The 23,033-nt window shown below is 42.8% G+C and overlaps 1 protein-coding gene across 4 annotated transcripts in view; it reads right to left on the bottom strand.

The window, feature by feature from the left end:
- Positions 1 to 22,571, bottom strand: part of LOC133132708 (MAP7 domain-containing protein 2-like) — a 29,019-nt gene extending 6,448 nt beyond the window's left edge. The window contains exons 1-13 of one of the 4 annotated variants that reach the window (XM_061248361.1): positions 22,197 to 22,571; positions 15,102 to 15,209; positions 14,555 to 14,662; positions 14,102 to 14,179; positions 12,090 to 12,253; positions 8,056 to 8,155; positions 4,702 to 4,812; positions 3,476 to 3,606; positions 3,105 to 3,220; positions 2,244 to 2,794; positions 1,851 to 2,001; positions 494 to 674; positions 281 to 385 (exon numbers count right to left, since the gene is read on the bottom strand). In XM_061248361.1, the coding sequence (XP_061104345.1) occupies positions 281 to 385; positions 494 to 674; positions 1,851 to 2,001; positions 2,244 to 2,794; positions 3,105 to 3,220; positions 3,476 to 3,606; positions 4,702 to 4,812; positions 8,056 to 8,155; positions 12,090 to 12,253; positions 14,102 to 14,179; positions 14,555 to 14,662; positions 15,102 to 15,209; positions 22,197 to 22,239 (1,947 nt within the window). In that variant the 5' untranslated portion in view covers positions 22,240 to 22,571. The remainder of the gene's footprint in view (positions 1 to 280; positions 386 to 493; positions 675 to 1,850; positions 2,002 to 2,243; positions 2,795 to 3,104; positions 3,221 to 3,475; positions 3,607 to 4,701; positions 4,813 to 8,055; positions 8,156 to 12,089; positions 12,254 to 14,101; positions 14,180 to 14,554; positions 14,663 to 15,101; positions 15,210 to 22,196) is intronic. The other 3 variants (XM_061248362.1, XM_061248363.1, XM_061248364.1) reach the window with 3 other exon arrangements.
- Between the last annotated feature and the right edge of the window lie 462 nt (positions 22,572 to 23,033).

The following is a 23,033-nucleotide window of genomic DNA, read 5'->3' as shown; positions in this document are numbered from 1 at the left end:
TTTGCTCCTTTTCCAGCAAATAAATCAAAAGATTTCCCTGTGCCATCTGGGCACTTCAAATTATCTTTATATTATATTATCTAGATATTCAAATTAACTTCATAGACACTTTTGTTATCTATGAAGATTGGGCTGGTTCAAAGCAAAAGTACCCTACAGCATACTTTCCAGCAGTGATGTGAATCAGTTCAGATTTCCACTGAGATAATTCCCCTTTAAAATGACATTGGCTAAATAGGTACATTTTACATTTTGTACTGGAGTAATTTTAGAGGAGAACCTTCTTCCTCTGCAGCCTTTCTTGCTCCTCCTGTAGCTTCAGGACCTCCCTCTCTTGTCGTTGGCGCTCTGCCTCCTTCAGGGCCTGCAGCTCTCCCTCCTCCCGCTGCCACAATAAGAAAGAACACGCATTTACACTCCCCCTGTCACAGGACGGAGAGTACAAAAACACACATACCAACACTCCATCACACTATGCAGAGTTAGGGCTGACCTCTCTATCCATCTGTATCTGAAGCTCCCTCTCCTGACACTCCCTGTGCCGCCGCTCCTCCTCTTCCCTCAGTTTGCGCTCCTGCTCCTGCCTCTGTTTCTCCACTTCCAGCTGCCTCGCCTCCTCTTCCTGCTTGGCACGTGCCTCTGCGTGTCTCCTCCGAAGCTCTTCCACTCTCATCCTACAGAACAGAGGCAAAGTGAGGACTGACACAAACACACACACACACACAGATACCTGACACACACACAGATACATATATAAACATACACACTCAAACCTACAAAATACACTCATACAAGCACACAGATATCTGATACACTTAACACACATTCACACATACAGTGCAATCTGGAAGTATATGAACAGAGGAACAATTTAAGTTATTTTGGCTCTGTACTCCAGCACATTGATTTGAAACGAAACAATGAATAATGTGGTTAAAATGCAGCCTGTCACCTTTATTACCATATTGGGCGATTCATGTGGCAGTTACATTTCTTTTTATACCCTCCATTTTAGGGGACCAAAAGTAATTGGACAATCGCCTTCTCAGCTCTTTCTGATTATTCAATCGGTGCCTTAGTCGAGGTATGAGAAAGCTTTCAGTACTTTATCTAGTCTTGATCTGTTCTTTGATTGGCATTAGTCTGTTAGTGGGTTTGTCAACATGAGGACCAGAGTTGTGCCAATGACAGTCAAGGAAGTCATCCCAACAAAGGCTTTCCAAAACAAACTGTTTGGAACATCATTAAGAAGAAAGAGAGCCCTGGTATGTTTGGGATCATTGCCTTGCAGTGGGATGAAGCACCGCCCACTGTGTTTGGAGATATTTGAGTGAACTTGAGCAGATAAGATACTTCTGAAGACATCAGAAGTATCTTATCTGTGTTTGGAGGTATTTCAGTGAACTTGAGCAGATAAGATACTTCTGTAGACATCAGAATTCCTTCAGAGTGCAAAAAAAAAAACAGAAATTGTACCACTGCCCAAATACTTATGGACTGCCCTGTCCATGAAATAACACAGACACACACTCATGCAAACACGCACACAGATACCTGAAAACACACATATCCACTCAAACAGTAACAAAAACACACACAGATATTTGAAAATACACACAGATACAGGCAACACGCATGTGCGCGCACACACACAAACCAGCAGCATAGCTACAAGATGGGCCTTGGTGAGTCTGGGGCCACCCACTTGCAACACAGGCCCATCGAATCTGTTGTACTTTATTTATCTAGCATTTTATGTATTTTAACACAAACAACTATGTGAGGCCAAGAGTCTTGCATCAGTCCGGCCTTTGGCGACTCCATTGACGGGCACAAGGATACACACAGACCTCTCTTCCTCCTCTTGTTCACGCCGCTGCTTGTCTTCCAGCTCCTTCTGCAGGCGGGCCTGTCGCCGCCGCTCTGCAAGCAAACGCGACGCCTCCTCTGCATCTGTGGTCCCAGCGATGGGCTTTCCTGTGGGTGTCAGTGGGGATGGCTCTGCGGCAGAGAGAGACATAGTTACAGGCACATGTACATTGAGGTTGAATCTATCATAGATGCAACCACAAATGCATTGGTATCCTCACATTGCTTAATAGACCAATGGCGTGAATCTGGAGGACTGACATTGGGGACATTGGGGCCCTACTGACATTAATGATAGAGCAGAGAGGGCTCCATCACACAGACCCTGAGTCACACACACAGTCATGCACAGGTACACTCAGGTAAAGCCTCACCGGCACTTCTGTCCCCGCTCAGGTCACTGCTGCTCGACTTTGCCATCTTTTTCTCAGGTGTCTCCACATTCAAAGCGTTCTTCTCAGGGGTCTCTGCTTTTGAGGTCTTCTTCTCTGGGGTCTGAAACTTATATATCTTCTCTGGAGTCCCTGGCTTAGACGTCTTCTCTGGAGTCTCTGCCTTAAAGGCCTTCTCTGGAGTCTCTCCCTTCGAGGCCTTCTCTGGAGTCTCTGGCTTCGAGGCCTTCTCTGGAGTCTCTGCCTTAGAGGTCTTCTTCTCTGGTGTCTCAACCTTAGATGCCTTCTTCTCAGGTGTCTTCATGTTCAAAGTTTTCTCATCAGGGGTCAAAGTTTTGATTGTCGTTTTCTCAAGAAGTTTGTTACCCTTGGCCTCCTCTTCCTTTGTGTCCTGGGTCCCTGCTTCACCTTTCTCCCCCTCCTGCTTCCTCTTGTTGCCGTCCATGTTGTGTGTGATTGATCTGTGCTTCAAAGGGGAGGGGGGGTACTCCCTCATGTTGCAGGGAGACTGGGCCCGGCTCTTTGACATGATCCTGAATCAAAAAAGACATCAACATCCTCAGATGCTGCTAACATTTTGCAAGCATCCGAGTTATAGCCAACAAATATGCTATATAAGTCACAACAGTATGGCACACTGAGTTGCAAGTGGCATTAGGCAACATATCACTACAAGATGATATCTGCCACAGGTTTGATATGCATGACTGAATTACACTATTACTTCTTGGTTCAGGTGGTAAAGAAGAGCATTGACACATCACACGGTGCTTCACTCCAAGATGGAGGATACTGCTGAGACAGGCTGGCTATGCAGACATTCGCTGAAATGGCAAAACTGACCTGGAGGCTGCAGGTGAGGCGGAGCGCATGCTGGCTGTGGCAGGGGATTCGGGCCGTCTAAGGGGGGAGCCGGTCCCTGGAGAGGCTGTTCTTCTCTCTCTGCGCAGCTTTTCTGTCTAAGAAAGAGAAAAATACCAAGTATGTTACACGTCTGTAGGAGCCCTTCTACAAGTATACAACAGCTCCTGTTCCCAGGGGGCTGCCATGCGCCACGGTTTCCTGTGGCCTACCCCTGGCCCACCCCCACTCAGCTTTATACGCTCTGGCCCAGGCTGATAGCTGATGGAGCGAGGGAGTGTGGAAGACTGCCAGGTGAATTGAGTGAGGATGAGACCTTCTACACTGTGTTTCCGTGAGAGACTTGGACTGACCTTGATGTTTTCAGGAGACATATTTGCCCCTCTGTTCTCCTCAGACAATCCCGGGGACCCTGTTCTGGCCTTCCGGTGGCCCCCCCTACCCGGAGAGCCTCTGTAGGGGGATCTGTGTGGACTAGCAGGTGCTACACAAGGACACACATGAAATACTTCCAGGTGAGAGGTTAGACCAGAAAATAATGCAAAGGACTGAATGGAGTCAGGGGGGCCCAAGAGCAGATAATGGGTAGTTTACATATTTAATTCTGTAATCTGAATGCACTATTTTATTTTACACCACTACCCTGCTGGAAATTCCAAATAAGACCACCTATTTAAGCTGGTTTAAGGTGTGTTTTTAGATACTTGCTGGTGATAGCTGGTATGTGGCTAGTCAAAGTTGGCCAATCTGGTACAGTAAGCTGATGGTCAAACAGGTGGACTAGGTCAATTGGTTAATAGCTGGTTGACCAGTTAAAAGTGTCAAAAAACATAGCTTAAACCAGCCTGGCCGGTTTAGGCTGTTTTAAACTGGACTTTTCAGCAGGGTATCTGTGTAACTCCCATCACAGTTTTGTAATAAACCACCTCTTCTGCTGTCCCTTATTACGTAGGTATTCTGCACATTGTAGGAATGAACACATGGCCTGTTTAGTAGATGGGGTTCATGGCACCATCCTACTAAATCAACTATTACTGATAGGTGACATGGTACTATGGAGATCAAAGATACTTATTTAACATCAAGGTCTATTATTTTGCTTGTATCCGTATCTACACACTGAAGCACCCTTGGATTTACACTGGATACCCCAATAAACCCAGCAATGCAGGAATGGCACTGCTCTGGGTCAAATACATTTTTGCATGCATTTAATACCTTCAGAGACTCCAATCATTTATATTTTATATGAAACAGGCAAATTCACCACCAAACTTTGTTCTAGTATTTTCTGATTTGTACACAAATTATATCTGGGGACAAAGGTACGAGTTCCAGCCCTTAAACTGTCACAGAATTCCTTTGGAAAGATGATAAAATGCTCCACCACTGAAACTAGCAAGAGGCACACACTCAAAACACATAGATATCTATCAGCATTAAAGACACACACGCCTACAATCAAACAGAGCACACAGACAGAAATACACACAGAGAGATGGATACACAGACACACAAATGGACAGCGAGACATAGGGACAGATGTGGGAACTGACAGACATGGGCAGCCATCACTTGCCTCTCTCTGCAGTATGGACTATAGCCGCGGAGGAGGATGAAAGGCGTTTGCTGAGGGACGGGTCCTGGGGCTGAGACAGGGTCATGGCGGATGCTGACAAAATATCAGCTGCTGGAGAAAGATGCATTATGGGAAAGGTTACATTTGGGGGGGGGGGGGGCGAGTAAGGGTTGCGTGCCAGACAGAATTATGCGGTGGAGGAGAACAGTAAACCTTCATCGGAGATCCGTCTTTCGATGGAGGTGGGTGCTACATGAACTATGGTGGGGGGTGTTCCCAATTGCTGATTGTAGTGCACATTTTGATCAGCCTTCATTTCGGACATCACTTCCCCTTAAATCTTTGCACAGTCTCTAAAGTCAATCTAAAAATGACTGTATGCTTCTACCCTGACTACTGTGCCATTATACATACACACAAGTTACAGCATGTATGTGTGCATATACAGTATATATAGATATGAAACCGGATTTGGTATCTATTTATGTATTTATATGTAAAAATAATATACCATAGTGTTCAGAACAAAACATCTCACTGAAATGCAATGCCAAACTAGACAGCAGGTAATCAAGCTAAATACACATACCAGTGTCTGCAACATTTAAAAAAAGCTTATTCTGAAGTCTCTCAACAGGGGACTGTGGCCTTTCAAGCACTACTGAATGACAGCTTTGCCACTGGTTTGTTAACCATGATGTCAAGCCACATTTCCTCTCTTGCCTGTACTCCCTACTATCTTGGGTGGGGGAGGGAGGTAAATCATCTGGTACCCAAGCAATAGCCTGGGCCCCCATTTGTAATGGTCGACTGCAGCACTGTCTTTATTCACAAGAAGATCTGACCAGGGGTAGGGTGAGCTCTCTCCGGGTGAAATTATGTAATATTTAATTACACACGGGATCTGGACACTGCAGTAATAAGTTCCCCCAGCATGCTGTGGGGGCTGAACTAATTTGCAGTTCACTGAATCCTGTGGCCTACATTTAGCATCAAACAGAATCTCATGTATTCACATCCCACTCATTTTCCACGAGATTCCCTATAAATTTTTTAGCTGAAGGAGGGCTGGGATTCTGGTCTAAATAACTCTGTGAGCAGATGTGACATACAGCTTCACAGGCATCCTCAGACACAGTGTGATCTGGTAAGGCACAGGTCGGCCTTGCTCCTGCGGGCACATGTCACGGTGGAACATCCACGCAGGATCACACTGGGCTAAAACTCGACAAACACGGTTACAGGCAGGGAAACAACCCCCAACATTATTTTGCCTGGCCTGGAATTAAATGAATGTGGAGAGAGAGACAGAGAGAAAGATGATAGAAAAGGAGATGGAGAAGGAGATAAAAAAATAGTGATCGATATCAGATCAAAAAAGAGTGATGAGGTGCAGAGAGTGACCAATGATGAGGAAAGCAGGGAGAGGCACGTGTGACGGAGTGGTGGAGAGGGAGAGAGGAGAATGACAAAAGGACGGAAGGAAAGGAGAAAAGGCAAGAGGGTGAAGAAGAAATACTTGATGAAGATGAAGTAGACAGAATAAAAAAATGAGAGGAGACTGAATGCAAACGAGGCAGAAGGGAGGGTGGTATACAGGCTGGAAAGGAAAGTGTGGCTCATATGAGAGAAGAGGGGAATGAAGAGGGTAGGACACAGTGGATGCAACGTAGGGATGGACTGTATCGTGTATCATGTAACTGAGCCTTAACAGACTCATACATAGCACATTCATACATACTCTGTACACAGACTGCAATACATCAATGCACACACACACACACACACACACACGCATACATACATACATACATACACATAGGTATTCACTCAAAGTATATACAAACAAGCATGTTTTCAGGTTTTCAGTTTGAACTACAGTCACTAGGATCACTTGAAGGTCACTGTGACAATATTGGCCTAAGATACATTTCACTCTCAATCTCAGCTGTAGCTCAAACTAAAGATGCATGGAGGCGCAGAAGTAATTATGGGATGGCCAGGTCTGTAACGTGAGGAATGAGGGCATGACAGGAAACAGCAAGTGTTCAGTACCGTCGCTAAATTCACTGGCAGGAAGGGAGGCAGCGAGCTCATGGGGGAGGGCGGAGGCAGCGGAGCGAGGAGGCGGGGCATTCTCACAGTCACCTGGGCAACAAGCGAGGCGGGAAAGGGCGAGGAGCAGAGAGAGCACACACAACCTGTTACAGCCAGCAGAACCGAGCAGGCAGGAGGCAAGGAGCAATGGCTGAGGAGAGAGGGTGTTACTGCGGGTCCCAAAGCACCAATCCTGGATCAATATCCACCATTTCACACACAACAACGAAGAAGAATGTTGATAAGAGAGGTGGGTAAGCCGATCTAGGATCGTCTGTTGGGGGCAGAAAGAACACAGTGCACTACCGCACCACAGACACGCTCAGAAGCACACTGTACTCCGCACCCCGTTGCAGACAGAATTTTAATCAGGAGCACCACATTCTGTTAGAAAAAGAGGCCACACACACATACCCCAAACAAACCCACCCATTCACACATAGTCACACACATACTTGAACCAATACAACTGCATATTATTTTTATACTTTGAGGTGGTTTGGTATAATTTTTTTTTTTTTTTTTCTGTAACATGAAAGCAGTAAGCCTTATCTGCTAAACATATTCACCTTGGCTTGGTTTGGTGTCAGGTTGTTTTCAAATACTGAAAACAACCTGATACCAAATTATGTGTGCTTTTCAGACAATGACATATCACAGGGGAAAAAAAGGGGATTTTCAGGACTGTAGTCAAATGTAATCCTCACAGTATACAGAAATGGCCTTCCTGGGTTTCTACAGTATTAATATGTGGCCTCTTCACAAAGGCACCACTGAGTCTAATTTTTAGTAACTCTATCCCTCGTCCAGCATAACAGTGAATTCACTGACCCAGCCCTTCACTCCTGCACTGCAGCAGAGCAGAAAACAGCTTAATTTACCATAATTCATGGTGACTCAAGCGCTGCCAGAGATTCCAGTCTCTCAGAGTCAGCTGTAACCTTGACGCCCTGGACCGTCAGATCTGGGCAACACCCAGAAAACCGTCTCCACAGGGGAGATGGACTACCAGCCCCAACTGACCCAGCTATGGAGGGTGCCCTAAGCATAGCTGCCAAATCCTGCCCCCCCACCTCCAGCCTCTCATCAGCAGGGTTGCTTTCACAGCAGGAGGCATCCCTGGCCAAATGCTGTCCCCACAGCCTCTCAATATTCAGACTGCTTATGCGGCAGGACTCCCTGTGCGCTGCGTTCCCCCCCGCCGGACTCTGCGGCCCCACCCGGACTCCCCCGCTCCCCCCCGGCCCGGTGACTCACCCTCTCGGGCCGCGCCCGTGCTCCAGGTCCAGCGCTTGGGCCGCTGCTCCAGCTGCAGGCTGCGCTCCAGGGAGCGTCTCATCAGGGCCTCCAGGCGCTCCTGCTTGTTGAGTTCCAGCACAGGAAAGACAAGGCACTCCCTCACCAAGCCGTTACTATGGCGACAGGGCGAGGAGGCAGGCGGCTCCATGGCGACTGCGTCTCCTCTGGCTGTCTACCTCTTTTGTTCTGTCTCTCTACTCTCGCGTCCAAGGGAAAAATCCTCGGGATCCGCCTGTCTCCTCCTCTTCCTCCCCATCCCCTCTCTCTCTCTCCTCTCTCCCCCCTTCCTCTCTCTCTCTCTCTCTCTCTCTCTCTCATGGAGGCAGGCAGATGGAGAGCATAGCGTCATGTAATATGCCTCCCCCCCGCCCTTGAAGCCCTCGCACACATACTCTCTCATGCCTATAAAACCGTCAGACACCACACCCGTACACACATACAAAGACACAGAAGTCACGCATGCAAATTCAGACATGCAAAGGTAGGGGAAAGGCTTGAATAAACCCACATATCTCAACAGACTCTCATTAAAAAAACATTATTTTTAAATCGGCACACTATAATATTCACTTCGCTCTTTCTCCCCAGCTGCTCCGACACCTATTTATCCTTCACTCAATAAATCAATCACCGACCCAAGCACTAAGAAAACACTCAGCAAGCACAAACCCAAATCACCCTTCACAAGGATGATTCCAAACTCATCTGAAGATTAAAAATAAGGGGCCCATTTCAAGACTGTACTCATGCACATAGACATAGGACAATTAGGCATTTCTATTGTGGTGCTGTGACAATGGCAATGCTGGGAAGGACCAGTCACTGAGCTTTCCATTGGCTTCCATCCCCCATGGTTACTGTTGCTAACGCTGCCATATGAAAAGGACAGTACTGTGCTCAGACAGTACTGTGCTCTGAGCAGTAGACCTTTACAAATGAAAATCATCAAAGATGAAGCACTGAAGCAGCTAACATTGCCCTCTGCTCACCATTCACTCCAGGAACAATGAGTGCTACCTTTCACAACATCCGCATTTCATTTAAGACCAGTGTCAAAATAAAATCAGTTTTACGGGAGCTAGCATCAGCTAGCTATCAGTTTATGTGAATATTACTAATTGTTTCAATTCAGTACATGAATAGGTGTCTTGCACAAGCTTATATTAGCAAAAATGCATACATGTATAATAAAACAAAAGAAAAAGGGATAAAAATGCAGAGAAGGCAACAGCATCATCATTATTTATGGTGACTCAACAATAGTAAAATTAAAATGGTCAGCTTTACTGTTAATGATTGTTTCATAGATTAAGGAATGAGTACATAGCCTGCATATATTCAGCTTTTATTGCAAACAGTGTACACACGTTTATGTTGATGTCTTCATCTGAGTCTAACAAAACCGCAATCAAAATGTGCCTGAAACATGTTAAACATATGGCGTCAATGAAATCTCAAATTTTCCTGAAAAATGTGAAAAGTAAAAAGATAAAATAATGAGCCTGACACACAGAGCCCAAGTTGTAATGAGGAATCTTTCCTGTGGAGCTCAGAGTAACCACCCTGTAATATTGATTGTGCCTTTGTTGTCTCAGTTGGCTATGATTGAGAGTCAGAGACGAGAGATGAGCTGCAACAGTAGATTTGCAGCGGAGAATATGAAGCATGTTTCCTTTGAGGGAGCACATGCTGTGGTGCCTGACCTGCTCAGTTGTCCCTAGTGCTTTGAACGTCTGTCCACATTACAGCAACGTGCAAAACAACAGCTTTCATTGCAAACTAGACACAGGCACTCTCACAAGCCTCCAGGGTGGCACTATGTAAAAGTCTGAATTGAGTTCGGCGAGGTGAATTAGGCTCTGGGACTGTCATCAGTCCTCTGAGAGTCCATCTCAAAGCTCTCAGCAGTGCTCGCGTTAAATCGCGTTTCTGCATTTGTTATACAGAACATGACAACAAAAGGTAGATTACGCCGGCTTTTTATGATTACAATGCGTGATGACCCAGATTTGTTCCACAACAGAATAAGTACTCCTGCTTCTTTGGTCAATCGTCTTTTGATATCTGACATTTGTGTTGCTTGTTGATCGTAATATTTACACAGCCGTTGGTAGCATTGCACATTTAATTTAAGAGAAAGTGCTTAATTTGAATTGAACGTCGTAAACATGATGTCACACTCTAGCTGTCTTGCTCAACAGAAATTGCTCATAGGGTTTAAAAAAAATATTATTAGCCAGTGAAATAACATTTGTTTTGATCAGAATGCCAAAACATTATTTGTATCTTATTTGCTCCTGTTAACGCACTTTAATCCTACTTCTGTAACAAGTGTTATAATAAAATGATGAACGACACAAATTTATTGTGTCATTATTATGAGTTGGCATATTACGGCACAAATACCTATTTTTATCAGAAGCAAGTGTATTAATATAAAACAGATTTTTAAATGCCCTGCTTTCAAAAGACGCAAAAGACGCACCATTTATCTTGGCCAGGGCGCCCTGAAAAATTAGATCTTGTAATCTCAATGGGACTCGCCGGGTTAAATAAAGGTTAAATACATTTTTTTTAATCCATAGTCTAGTGTGAGCATTGTAACAAACATTCCACACATTCTCTGCCCACCTGAGGCATGGGCTGAGATCATCAACTATCTGCACAACAGCACTAAAATACTGTCTCAGCCAATTATCTTATCAACTCTGAACTGTGTTCATCTCTATATAATTACCAACAATCATTATAAACCCACACTGCATTAAGCCTTCTGGGCACCTGCCTCTTCTGTGAATTAAGCCAGCAAAATTTGGCACAATGAATCCACAAGGAATTCAGCCACCAATGCAGCTTGACTCCATACAAAACACATACAGGCACAATCACACACACCCAAGCTCATAGATGCACTTAAATCCCGAGATTCATACTAAGCCATGATAAGTAATGAGTAAAGTCATAAATAAGTGTATGAACCCATGTGATTAGGCACATGTGAGAGGAGTATGTAAGTGTAGAAGTTCGTAGTTGTAGAGTACAGTGTGATTGCAGTAATGGGGTTCTGGGGAATAGTGTGTAGTTTGTGAGTGTATTATCAATTGATAGTTGGAGTGCAGTGGGACTTTGAGAGAACAGTAATAGCTAGCTAAAGTGCAGGGCGGAGCGTGTGAGCACAGTAATAGGTAGCTAAAGTGCGGAGTGTGTGAGTACAGTAATAGCTAGCTAAAGTACAGGGCGGAGCGTCTGAGTACAGTAATAGGTAGCTAAAGTGCAGGGAGGAGCGTGTGAGTACAGTAATAGGTAGCTAAAGTGCAGGGCAGAGTGTGTGAGTACAGTAATAGGTTGCTAAAGTGCAGGGCAGAGTGTGTGAGTACAGTAATAGCTAGCTAAAGTACAGGGCGGAGCGTCTGAGTACAGTAATAGGTAGCTAAAGTGCAGGGAGGAACGTGTGAGTACAGTAATAGGTAGCTAAAGTGCAGGGCGGAGCGTGTGAGTACAGTAATAGGTTGCTAAAGTGCAGGGAGGAGCGTCTGAGTACAGTAATAGGTAGCTAAAGTGCAGGGAGGAGCGTCTGAGTACAGTAATAGGTAGCTAAAGTGCAGGGCGGAGCGTGTGAGAACAGTAATAGGTCGCTAAAGTGCAGGGAGGAGCGTGTGAGTACAGTAATAGGTAGCTAAAGTGCAGGGAGGAGCGTGTGAGTACAGTAATAGGTAGCTAAAGTGCAGGGCGGAGCGTGTGAGTACAGTAATAGGTAGCTAAAGTGCAGGGCGGAGCGTGTGAGTACAGTAATAGGTAGCTAAAGTGCAGGGCGGAGCGTGTGAGTACAGTAATAGGTAGCTAAAGTGCAGGGAGGAGCGTGTGAGAACAGTAATAGGTAGCTAAAGTGCAGGGCGGAGCGTGTGAGTACAGTAATAGGTAGCTAAAGTGCAGGGCGGAGCGTGTGAGAACAGTAATAACTGATCATGTGAAGGGTGAGGCGACCCCCTGACCTTCTCCTCTTCCAGCCGCTGCCTCCTCTTCTCCTCCACCGCGGCCCGACGGAGCTCCTCCCTCTGCCGCTGCTCCTCCAGCCTCCGCCAGCGCTCCTCCACCGTGCGCTCGTACTGCAGCTGAGCTCGCCGCTCCTTTTCCCGGATTGCCTGCTCCCGTACCGCTGGGGGGAGGGGCGTCATACAGTGGGGTCCAAAAGTCTGAGACCACTAGTGAAAATGTTTCTATTTTGCATTCTTTTCTAATTTAATAGAAATTATTTTATTATAAATGATAGGCTTTTGTCAGTCTTCAAGTGTCCCCATAAATGTGCAGTAGGGTTGAGATCAGGTGATTGTGGATTGTGCAGCACTCCTTGCTCTTCTTTGGTCTTCAAGTAGTTCTTGCATAGCTTTGAAGTAACTTGAATTTGTTTTTAAATTTTCTATATCCGAAAGCTTTCTGTTTATTTCCACAGTTACATGAAAAATAACTCCCAGATTTTCAATGTGACTTTTGGGCCCCACTGTATATTTCACTTGTACAGTCTCATCCCCAGAACTGCAGTCACACACTGCTCAAACTCTTCAGGCAGAGCATCGTCTCAGAGACTCTTTAAAATCAGCTCCATGTGGACCAGCCTCCCCTTTATCCTTTACCCAACACACAGTCCAGGCTGTACCCCAGTGCTTCTGTCACATACTGCGACATGAAAGCATGTCTAAATGGTGATGACACTATATCATATACCTACATGCAGGACAATAGGTTATTTGGTAGAATTTAAATATGGCTATATTTCAATAAGAACAGCACTACCAGAACTGTAAACATGATATGACTTCTTTTAACAATATTATACAATGGGCTCCATCATTTTAGGGACAAGGAAATTTTTTTTCTTGATTTGGCTTGGTACTCCAAGATTTGTAATGAAGCAATGCACATTCCCATTCTTTATTGCCTCCCTCACCATCTTCCTTACTGTCCATGGGGACATCATGCACTTGTGTCCTCTTCCTGGCAAGTTTGCAACCATATTGCCCTTCCAGTGCTAAGTGGTATGTTTAACCATTTATATAGTATTTGTACCCATTACCCGACATGTGATGGCCAATTATTATCTGTCTCTTTTGAATTGACAGTTCTTGGGCTTTTCCCATGTTGATGGATGACAAAGGCATTTTGCATGTTGTTACCTCATTTTTATACGCTAGTGAAACCGGAAGTTATGGAATGACACAATATAGCTCCTTTGGACTGAGATTTATTCAATTCAGTAAAATCTTTGGTAATAAATTGAACTGATGGAAATGTTTAGACTGATATAAGTCGCTATTGCAATGCATTTGAATTTTGGAGATGCTTAATACATACCATGATAAGGCCATACAATGCAGTCCATTCACAGATCTACCTTTAAAGTCAGTTTAAGGCAACTAGCCTCCGAAACAACAAGATTTATGCAGTACAGGCTTGACAGCATCACCAGAAATACTCAGCACATGGTGAGGTCTATGTGTCACAGATTCAAGCAGCAATTGCATGTGAAGGATATGCAACAAATTACTAAATATGACTGCTTTCATTTTCATGACATTTATATGATGTAAACATTATGGTTCCCTGAAATGGGGGAGGGGGGGGCTTTGTCATTTCTACATGGTGAAACCAAAGTGAATTCTGAATTGTTTGATTACAAATTTAAATTGTAGATTTGAGTACAGGGCCAAATCCAGACAAAATGTTCCAAACATTATGAAACTCGCTGTAAATTGTTTCTGGAATATGGAAGCATAAACGAAATATTCTTTAATAAATAAATGTCCATGTTATTGAGGTCATGCTGAAACTCTACCATTGACCCCACAGGTATAATTTTGAAGATCTGGTTGAAAACATATTCAAGATCAAGTAGGGGTTCTAATCAGTCACCATATAAATTGGGGATTGATAATAATTTAGAAAACTGTTCAAATGTATTCTTCAACACTAGACAAAATCCCAAAAGACCCGTGCAGGACACACTTACCGAGGCTCTTCTCTCTCTCCTCTCGTCTCTCTTTGGCCAGACGCATCCGGTCATCTGTCTTCAGGTACCCTTCCACATCTTGGAGGAAGAGTGAATGTGTACAGTCATACAGGAAGCAGCTCTGACTCTGGTTCTTCACCAGCAGATGCATCTTAAACTTCACAGTAAGTATAACCAGAGAGGTCCTGAGGTTCAAAATTCAGTGATATAGAAGCCCTTCACCGAATGCTTTACACCACATTGCCACATACATTTATTTTTAGGGTCCATGCATTGGAACAGGCAAATTAAGTTAATGCCATGCATTTCAGAAAAGGTAATGGGAAATCACAAGGGAAAAGGTCAAAGGAAATCAGAAATGAGGCATTTTCTGCTTTATATTTCTGAGAAATATGACAGGTTCATGCAGTGTGGGAAAATGCTACCTGTATTTAACGTGGGGGCAGGACTTACATTGTTTACCTGAAGGGCTGCTGGGATTGGTTGGCATGCGCACAGGGGAGGCATGACCATTGGTCTGGGGCTTCTTCTCAGCTACTATAGGTGGGGTTATGACTTCAACTCAAAGGAAAGAAACAATCACAGGTAGTGTCATCCCTGAAGACACAGCATTCTTGGTGTAGAGTGAGAGCTTTAATGTTGAAAATGGTTGTTATGAATTCCCTATTATTGGTTGCTTATTTTCTGAAATGACATGTATAATTAGTTACCTTATATTGTAGGTTTAAGTAATGAGTTCTATTATCATTTGTGACACTGGTAACCTTTTCAATGTGCTTTTGTAAGTTTGGATAAATCTACTTTTAAGTAATAGGTAGTCAGATATTTGTAACAGTACAAATGGTCCATATTTGATAAAACCATGGGGCTCATCCACGAATGAGAACAGTACACTAACAGAACAAGGCATCTGGCAGTCCAGCAGCATCCTACTTTGATAGTTTCTCATTTATTTTCTTTCATCATTTTATCACCAATGCCTCTATTTGAAAGTACTTACTCGGTTTCCCTGCAGGGCTGCTTTGATTGGCTGGCAGGCAGACAGGGGAGGCATGACCATTGGTCTGGTGTCTCTTTTCTGCAATTGATGGTGGTGACATCACTTCAACTGCGGGGAAGATAAATAACTTTCATACATATATTTCTAAAAGGCCTGATTGAGGGAAAGGTAAGAAAATTCCCAATTAATCCTCTGCCACAAACATCTAAAATGACCCACTGTGCTCCAATTTCAGAATCCCCAGCTGTATCTATACTTTCATTTGTCAAATCATCTGTACCCCTCTTAAAAGTGTACTCTTAAAACTGTATGCAGTTAATCTGTAGAACCTTAAGTATTTGTTCAAATACTGGTTTATTTTTATTTATTTTAAGCTCGTTCATTCAGTGTAAACCACAGTAGCATCCTGTTTAATCCCCTACTTCATCTCAGGCCGTCACTGAATATTTAGGGTCTGAATTTGTGTGGACTAATCACTCCACAGAATAGGCATAGGCCCAGTGTATACACACAACATCAGTACTGAGAGCTTAATGCAGCCACACCCAAAAGTTTATCTGTGCCAAGAAAATCAGCGCAAATTACTTCCTTCCCACACAAAAAACTTCCCAGATCATCAAACTCGCATCATCAGGCTTCTGATCCACTCCAGTGCTGCATGTAAACCCACGTCCTTAACATTGCGAATACAAGTAGAGACATTTACTCTGAGATGCATCTGAGAGACAAACATCCACACTGCTTCATGCAGCTTACTATGGTTCATTTTTAATTCTGCAGGTTCCATTTACAGAGCTGATTTCATCTGCCCCCAGGTCTCACATGAGAAAGTAATATTAAATGGATTAAATATTCAACTACCCTGTTGCAAAGGTTCTTAAACTTGGCCCTGGGGCCACCTGCATATGCTGTTTTTTTCCTTACAGCTAACAGCCAATCAAATAAAGCTGTTGAAAACATGTTCAAGTTCTTCAGATTTTAACTGTACGGGAATCATGACCTATATTGCAGACTACAGAAAACTAATGCTTTAGGTGATCTGACAGATTAAGTCATTCAATGTGGATATGGGACACTTATTCTTGAAGATATGCAGCTATTTCTGTCATAATGTGGTTTTAAGAGATCAAATTATCCCTTAATAGATATTAAAAGTGTCTAATTAAGAACAATCGGCCTATTGTTACAAATCAGGGTTTGCAGCTGTGGGTGGAAACTGGCATAGACAGCGGTCCCCCATGAGTGAATTTGAGAACACCTGCCCTATTGAGTTGACTAGTTCCAACATGGGGGGGTTGTTTGATTGGCGTACTGGGTTTATGAGTCACAAGAAACCACTAATCTCACGCCACCCTAGACACCACTAATCTTACATCAGATTTCAAATCACTAATCTCACACCACAGTAGAAACCACTAATCTTGCACAATGTCAGAGACCAGTCATTTTCCACCACACTGGAAAAACAAATGATGTGCTCAGCTAGAGGCCTGTAATGGCTCACTAATAGAGAAGCCAATGCTTTAACATTGACACTCTCAAAACACAGAAGCATAATGAAGCTACAAAATGGAATGTGGAATTTGTACCAAAAACCCACCTGCCTAGCATTCTAGCTCTCTCTGCTGTTAGTCTTGTGATCACTCGGTCAAAAAGGTGACATGGACGTGACCCTATAATTATTCTTTCCATTTGCCCTGAATTTTAATTATATTCCATTACAAAGACTGGGGCGACTACCATCTTAGAACATAGCTACTTTATTATTACTTCATCACAAGCGACATCATCACAAGCGACAGAACATAGTCCCTGACTTCTGAGGAAACAAACCAATCAGATCAATCCAGGCTGACAGCTCAGGTAACCACTGCCTAACTTCTTTTCATCGAGACAGATCCCACCACTTAACCACACCATCATGGGGGTTGGTTGACATACTTCCTATCTACAGCATGGAGCACCAGTCCTTTCTTCTAGCAACTGCTGCACTAGTTAGATACAAACTCAACAGACACACAGAAACATGTCACACAGAACACAATACAATGGTGTGTCATATCACACTGTTTACTGAACTGAATACATTAGCAGAGGACTCATGTATCAGGACAGGACACAGGTACTGGTTTTTTGTAGACTGGATTACAAACTGCAGTTATAATCTGGGTTTATTACAATAGGGAACACCTACTTCATCCTCAGACAAACAGCATTTTACACTTGTCATTTTCAGAGTTTATTTTTTATTTTAGAAATCGGGTGAACAATCGGATAAAAAATATGACATAAAAAACTGGTGGAAATCGGGTTATAATAATGCAAATTTCTGGGATAAATCTTTTATTTTTATTTTAAACATTGCCTTTTTTTTAACCATAGGCTTTGTGAATGGAACAACAATAGTGTGCTTTCCATTGCGCCTGCTATTTCAACTGCACATTTAATGACGTTCACACAGTGACATATACAAGAAATAGGCCTAACCTTGCCATAATAATGACGAAGTCATCCAAATACAAAATACAAAAAAATCCTGTTTAGTCCCTTTAGCTGCACGGCCAGAGTGCATTTGTTTCCATTCAATTCTTTTTAACAGTGAAAGTAATAAAACAAATGGTTCTGTTTGTATATATTTTTTTACAATACCACAATTTAGCAACAACGGTTCCTTATTTTATGTGCGGTGACAAAACAAGCATGGCAGGACCACAACTTCTCAGCATTTCAGAACTTATGTATCCAATACCATAGTTGGGAGACACAGGGGAACCGAACCACTACTCTTTTCGATTCCAGGGCCAAAGCTGCTAATTATAGCTAGTTAGCTGTAGCTGCACCATTCACTCATCAGCAACGTCGGAGTGAAACCTAACTTAACCACTTAGCTAGTTTCCGCTGCAAAAACAAGTCCTTAGGCATTTTTTTTTCCTTTATTGCACCAAAGAAAATTTCATTAACTCCCTTGTACTACCGTCTTTTCTCCACAACCATGCTCTCTCTAAAAAAGCACAAACAACAGGCACAAAGCTCCACTCACACTCTCACCATTCCCTCACATACACACACAGACCAATCACCAGATTTCCACTCTTAAAAATGAGAGCATATGCTCAGTTACCAACAACGCCAATGGTCTCTAGAGAACCAAATCCATAATAGATTTTAATTCCAAAAACATTTCAAAGGCAGAGAAACATCAATAAGAAAAGAAAAAAATCCAGTCCAAAAACGGTTTAATCCGAACTGTCCTTATTAAAAAAGAAAAAATGTGCAGAGAAAAAATGAGCAGAGAATTTTTCAGGGAATTTTTCCTTGGATATACAACACAATGGGTCCCAGTGGTGGAAGAAATGCGTGTAAGCTGAAGCAAAGCAGGAAGTTGGGAGGAGCAGGAGAAGGAGGGGCAAAAATAGGCCCTGAGTGACCCCGTCAGCAGCAGTCTGTCGATCGATATGCACTAAGCAGATAAAAGCGTGGGTTCTGATGTGAGCGATGGGGCCTTGGCTGTCTGCTAGTTAACCTTGTCCTGCAGGGCTGCAGTGCAGCAGAACCGGACACCCCGTTTTAAATCATCCAGAGGCTCCTGCACAACCCTGGCTGCCAGGTTTCTATAATAACAGGGGCACCAGCGACACAATCCCTTTCACTACACAGCTGACAGCTACAGCATGCTAGAGAACACCAGCAGTTATCACACTTCCATTTGCAACTTGAGCTGGCTTCTTAGCACTATGCTTTCCCAAGAAAGTGCCGAGTTGGTACAGCCCTGCTCTCCTGTGCAAGGCCCCGACCATTAAAGTGGCCTTCAGTTACACCACATCTTTGCATGACAACTCACCCAGCAACAATCGATAGCGGAAGATTAGGTTTACATGAACTCTTGATGATCAATGGAGGGCCAGATAGACAGATACAGAGAAGGCTCGTGGCGAGGTTTATACTGTTTCTGAACATGGCTCCTCGCCCAATGGAGCCCAGCACACATATAGCCCCTCGTCCATGCTATTCACACACTCCCTCCTATATACAGCCCCTCCAACATTCACACTCTTTAAACTATGAAAAAATTGTGATTCCATTTGTGTAACCTAGATTCAACAAGAGACGTGGTCTAAAAACACCCTAATGTAGTCCTGATGAAAACCACCTCTACAGGCAAACTACAGTGAGCTAACAAACCACTAAAATATCGCCCTAATACTGGAAGTATTACATTATGTAAAAGCATTTTTTCCGAAATGCATTTACACTTTAGTTTTGTTCTACTTTGCAAGGTTCCAGGAGGGCAGTAAATAAGCTACCATAAAAGTCTACAGTCAGTAAAAGGTCTGCAAGGATTGCAACCAGCCCTTCTGGGCTGAAAAAGTCTCTTCTCTCCTGCTGATGGACTGAAAGTAATGAAGGCAGAGGATCATGTGACTAGCACAGATCAGGCAGTTCATGGTACTCTATAACTGTTTTTGGAGCAGTCTTTGGAGTGGTTGAATGAACATTTCAATGAAATTAAGAGTGAGGAATGAGTCCAGAAATAATACTTTGAGTCTGCAAATACAAAAGTTTGAGCACTATTATTTTGTGTAAAATCAAATAACTATAGGTTATTTTGTGTAAAATCAACCAGAGGTGTGGGAGTTGACGACTCCAATTTTGCTCAAACTTTGCGTGAATATTCTTTATATATTCAATAAAGAACTCTCATGGTTTACTACACCAGCACCACTTGGTGTATGACTTCCAAACTTCTAACACTAGTAGATATTTTGGTACAACCAAAATGAATAGCCACAGGCAAAATGTTACTTTTATGTAAATTGAAGTCCTGTTTGAACTGATCAAAACATGTTAAGGCATTGCAGTATCAACTAAATTTTGCCTATTATACCTTTTGAAGAACATAAAGTTTAATTTTGATAGGAAACCACCTTACCAACTACTTGGCTGAATATTTAATGCTTTTTGGTCATTTTCAGGCCAGACCCAACTTTGGCATTGTATAATCTAATTTTACTTATGGCTGTTCTATCTACTAGTCTTAGTTTGGAAGTCATACAGCAAGTGGTGCTGTTGTAGTAAGCCACCAAATATTGAAAAAACATTGCCAAGTGGCATGATTTAGCATTCATGAATGGCCATAACTTTTTTTATGAACAGCATTATGAAACTTGAGTTCATAATCTGTAACTAGATGGAAAAGTGTGTCAGACTACACATTTTGCTTTAAGCAAGATATGGTGCTCCAAATGAACACTAACACCAATTTCCAGTCCAGAGTGACTTTTTGGGTACTACCCGCCACTTATTTCTAGAGCCACAATCTCTAGAATGACGAATCCAATGAGGCTAATGTTTTAGATATTCTTTATTGAATATAACATTGAGAAAAGTTGAGCAAATTTGGAGTGGTCAACTCCCACACCTCCCCATAATATTTCATTTTAATATATCTACTTTTTGAAAATAAAACTTACAAGCAAAGGTAAAAAATTATTAATTTAGTAACTGGACTTTGGATAATTTATATCTCAAAAACTGTCTGTACTGGTAGTGTATTTCAGCAGGCTGTGTACCTTGTACCAGCTCATAGTGTCTGTGCCATAACTGTTCATTACCAATGTCTACTACATAGATGTGTTCTATGTTACATGTTCTCTGTGCTCCATTTCATGTCTGTATGAACTGTGAAAAGTGTTTGTTTACATGGAGGCAATGAAGGCTTCAGAGATAAAGAAACACTCTCCAATGCAGTAAAATGTTGAGTTAATTAAACTAACAGTTCTTGTGAGTCGAATAGGAACCACATGTACTCTGTAACAGTTGATATAACCCTGAACATTGTACTGTGTGCATGCTCACCTAACCTCCCCTCTGATGGGAGTAATTACAAAAAACTGCAAAAACTGAGGCTGACCTGGATGATTTGAGAGAGAACAGTCTTGTTTTTTCTACCCATTCAACTTTTGAAATTCTCTGCCAATTTCCATTTTCTCCCTTTACGTAAGGCTCTGCCTGCGCACATATCTTTCCCCCACAATCCCATGCGCCTTGCTTGATTCCCTTTTCTTTATCTGCCTAATTCAATCCTGTTTCGTTGACATTCCTAAGAAGAAAAAAGTACTATGTCCTTGAGCAAGGATGCTTACCTGCAGCGCTCCATAAACAATAACTGGGCATAGGAGCAGTGTGTCCTGCAGGACAAAAGCTCTCCCCACTTGAGAAAACCTGGCACACCCCACCTACCATGGCCATGTCAGCATCACCTTCATTTTCCAACCCTTCCTCCCAGGTCTCTGTCACCCATACGCAGGTCTGCAGCCATACATAGACACATAGCCTAAACATACCCACTCATACCCAGAGACCAGGAGGTGACTGCAACCTAAGGAGATCTGACAAGGCTAATAAACCTGACGTGCCTTCAAAGAGAATTACAGAATGCATCTAATCTGATCATCCCATGCACTTTGTGCCTCTTTTTTTTATAAACATGTGTATTCTGACAATCAATGACCTGTCGATTGACCTGTCTTTAAAAAAACGAACCTAAATCGGCATGGTTAGACATTTTGACAGAACATGATGCTAATGAAATTCAACTACGACATGTACAAGCGCAATTCAACTACGACATACAAGCGGAGCCATTTACACGGCATTCATGATATATGGATATTTTAAGATAGAATATCCTCTATTTGATTATCACTGTTCTGTGCGCGTCGAGTAAGTATTTCGGCGATGTAAGAAATATGTCAGATGTTTTGTTATTCCAAATACACGAGCCAATTGTATTTACATCCTATTAATCTGCACATTATCAATTTACAACAATGAAAAGGCAAATGTCTATATTAGAGAACCAATTGAAAAACTGTGTTATTAAAAATGTATGGCGTATTGATAAACACACCTGCTCGCAGATGTTTTTATTCCTGACACCGAAGATGTCACTCCCTTTCTGACTGAATTCTGAACGCACAACACAATATTAACTTACACATTTGAAGGCTTTGTGTAATGCTCCACAGCTACAAACAATGACGCTGGCCTTCGTAAAGTCCTCGGCTTGTTTCGTTAACCCCGCGATTTTCTTACCTGCCGGTGCCTTGACTGCATTTTCTACTGCGCATTCGGCCATCTTCGTGGTCACCAACAACCGTTTATCGCACAGGCGCAATGTCACATCCAGCTGAAGCCAAATCTCTCACAAAATTAAGCTCTGAGCAACAGCATCCCTACATTCTTTACAGCAGCACCAAAAGGCTGTGCGCCCGCGCTTGGGGAAGTGTCGTTTTCCACCGTCTCAGCACAATATCGGGCGCTCTCAGAATGCTAACTACCACAGTCTGCTCAATGAGATGGGTCGAAATAATGACAGATTTATCCTGTTATTTTAAGTATTGACGAGGTTAAAATAAAACTACAGCAGTTAAACTGTTTCTAAGATGCAGGAATTTGGTAGTGCGTATTAATGCCTCTGCTGCCACTGCATTACATCACTGATAACGTGCAGCTAAAAAATCTGACAATGGCACGTGGTTTCACAATATAATTTCTTATAGGACAGTCCTCAGTTATGATATGCTAAAATACGCCGCCCAATTAACCACTATTCCGGTGCCACAATAATGTCAGACATAATTTCGCCTATACTTCATTCTTAATCAGTGCCAATTCATTCACGACTAAATTCTCCGCCATGTTGCAGGACAAAATACATTTGTAATACATTTTAATATACGTTTCTCGTGCATGATGTGTAAAAATGGTCAGTTTCATACATTCATAAATGTATTTGCAATGTATGTGAAATGCAACAATACATTTTACACCCATTTGCATTGCATTTTAAAACACATTTAAATAATTAATATTATTTAGAAATCTGTTTGATACATGCATTGAAAATACATTTATCACACATTTCACATA

This window comes from Conger conger, chromosome 7 (genome assembly GCF_963514075.1).
Source record: "Conger conger chromosome 7, fConCon1.1, whole genome shotgun sequence".
NCBI classification, from domain to species: domain Eukaryota; kingdom Metazoa; phylum Chordata; class Actinopteri; order Anguilliformes; family Congridae; genus Conger; species Conger conger.
The sequence above is the reverse complement of the archived record's forward strand: the minus strand, read 5'-3'. Positions and strand labels throughout refer to the sequence as shown.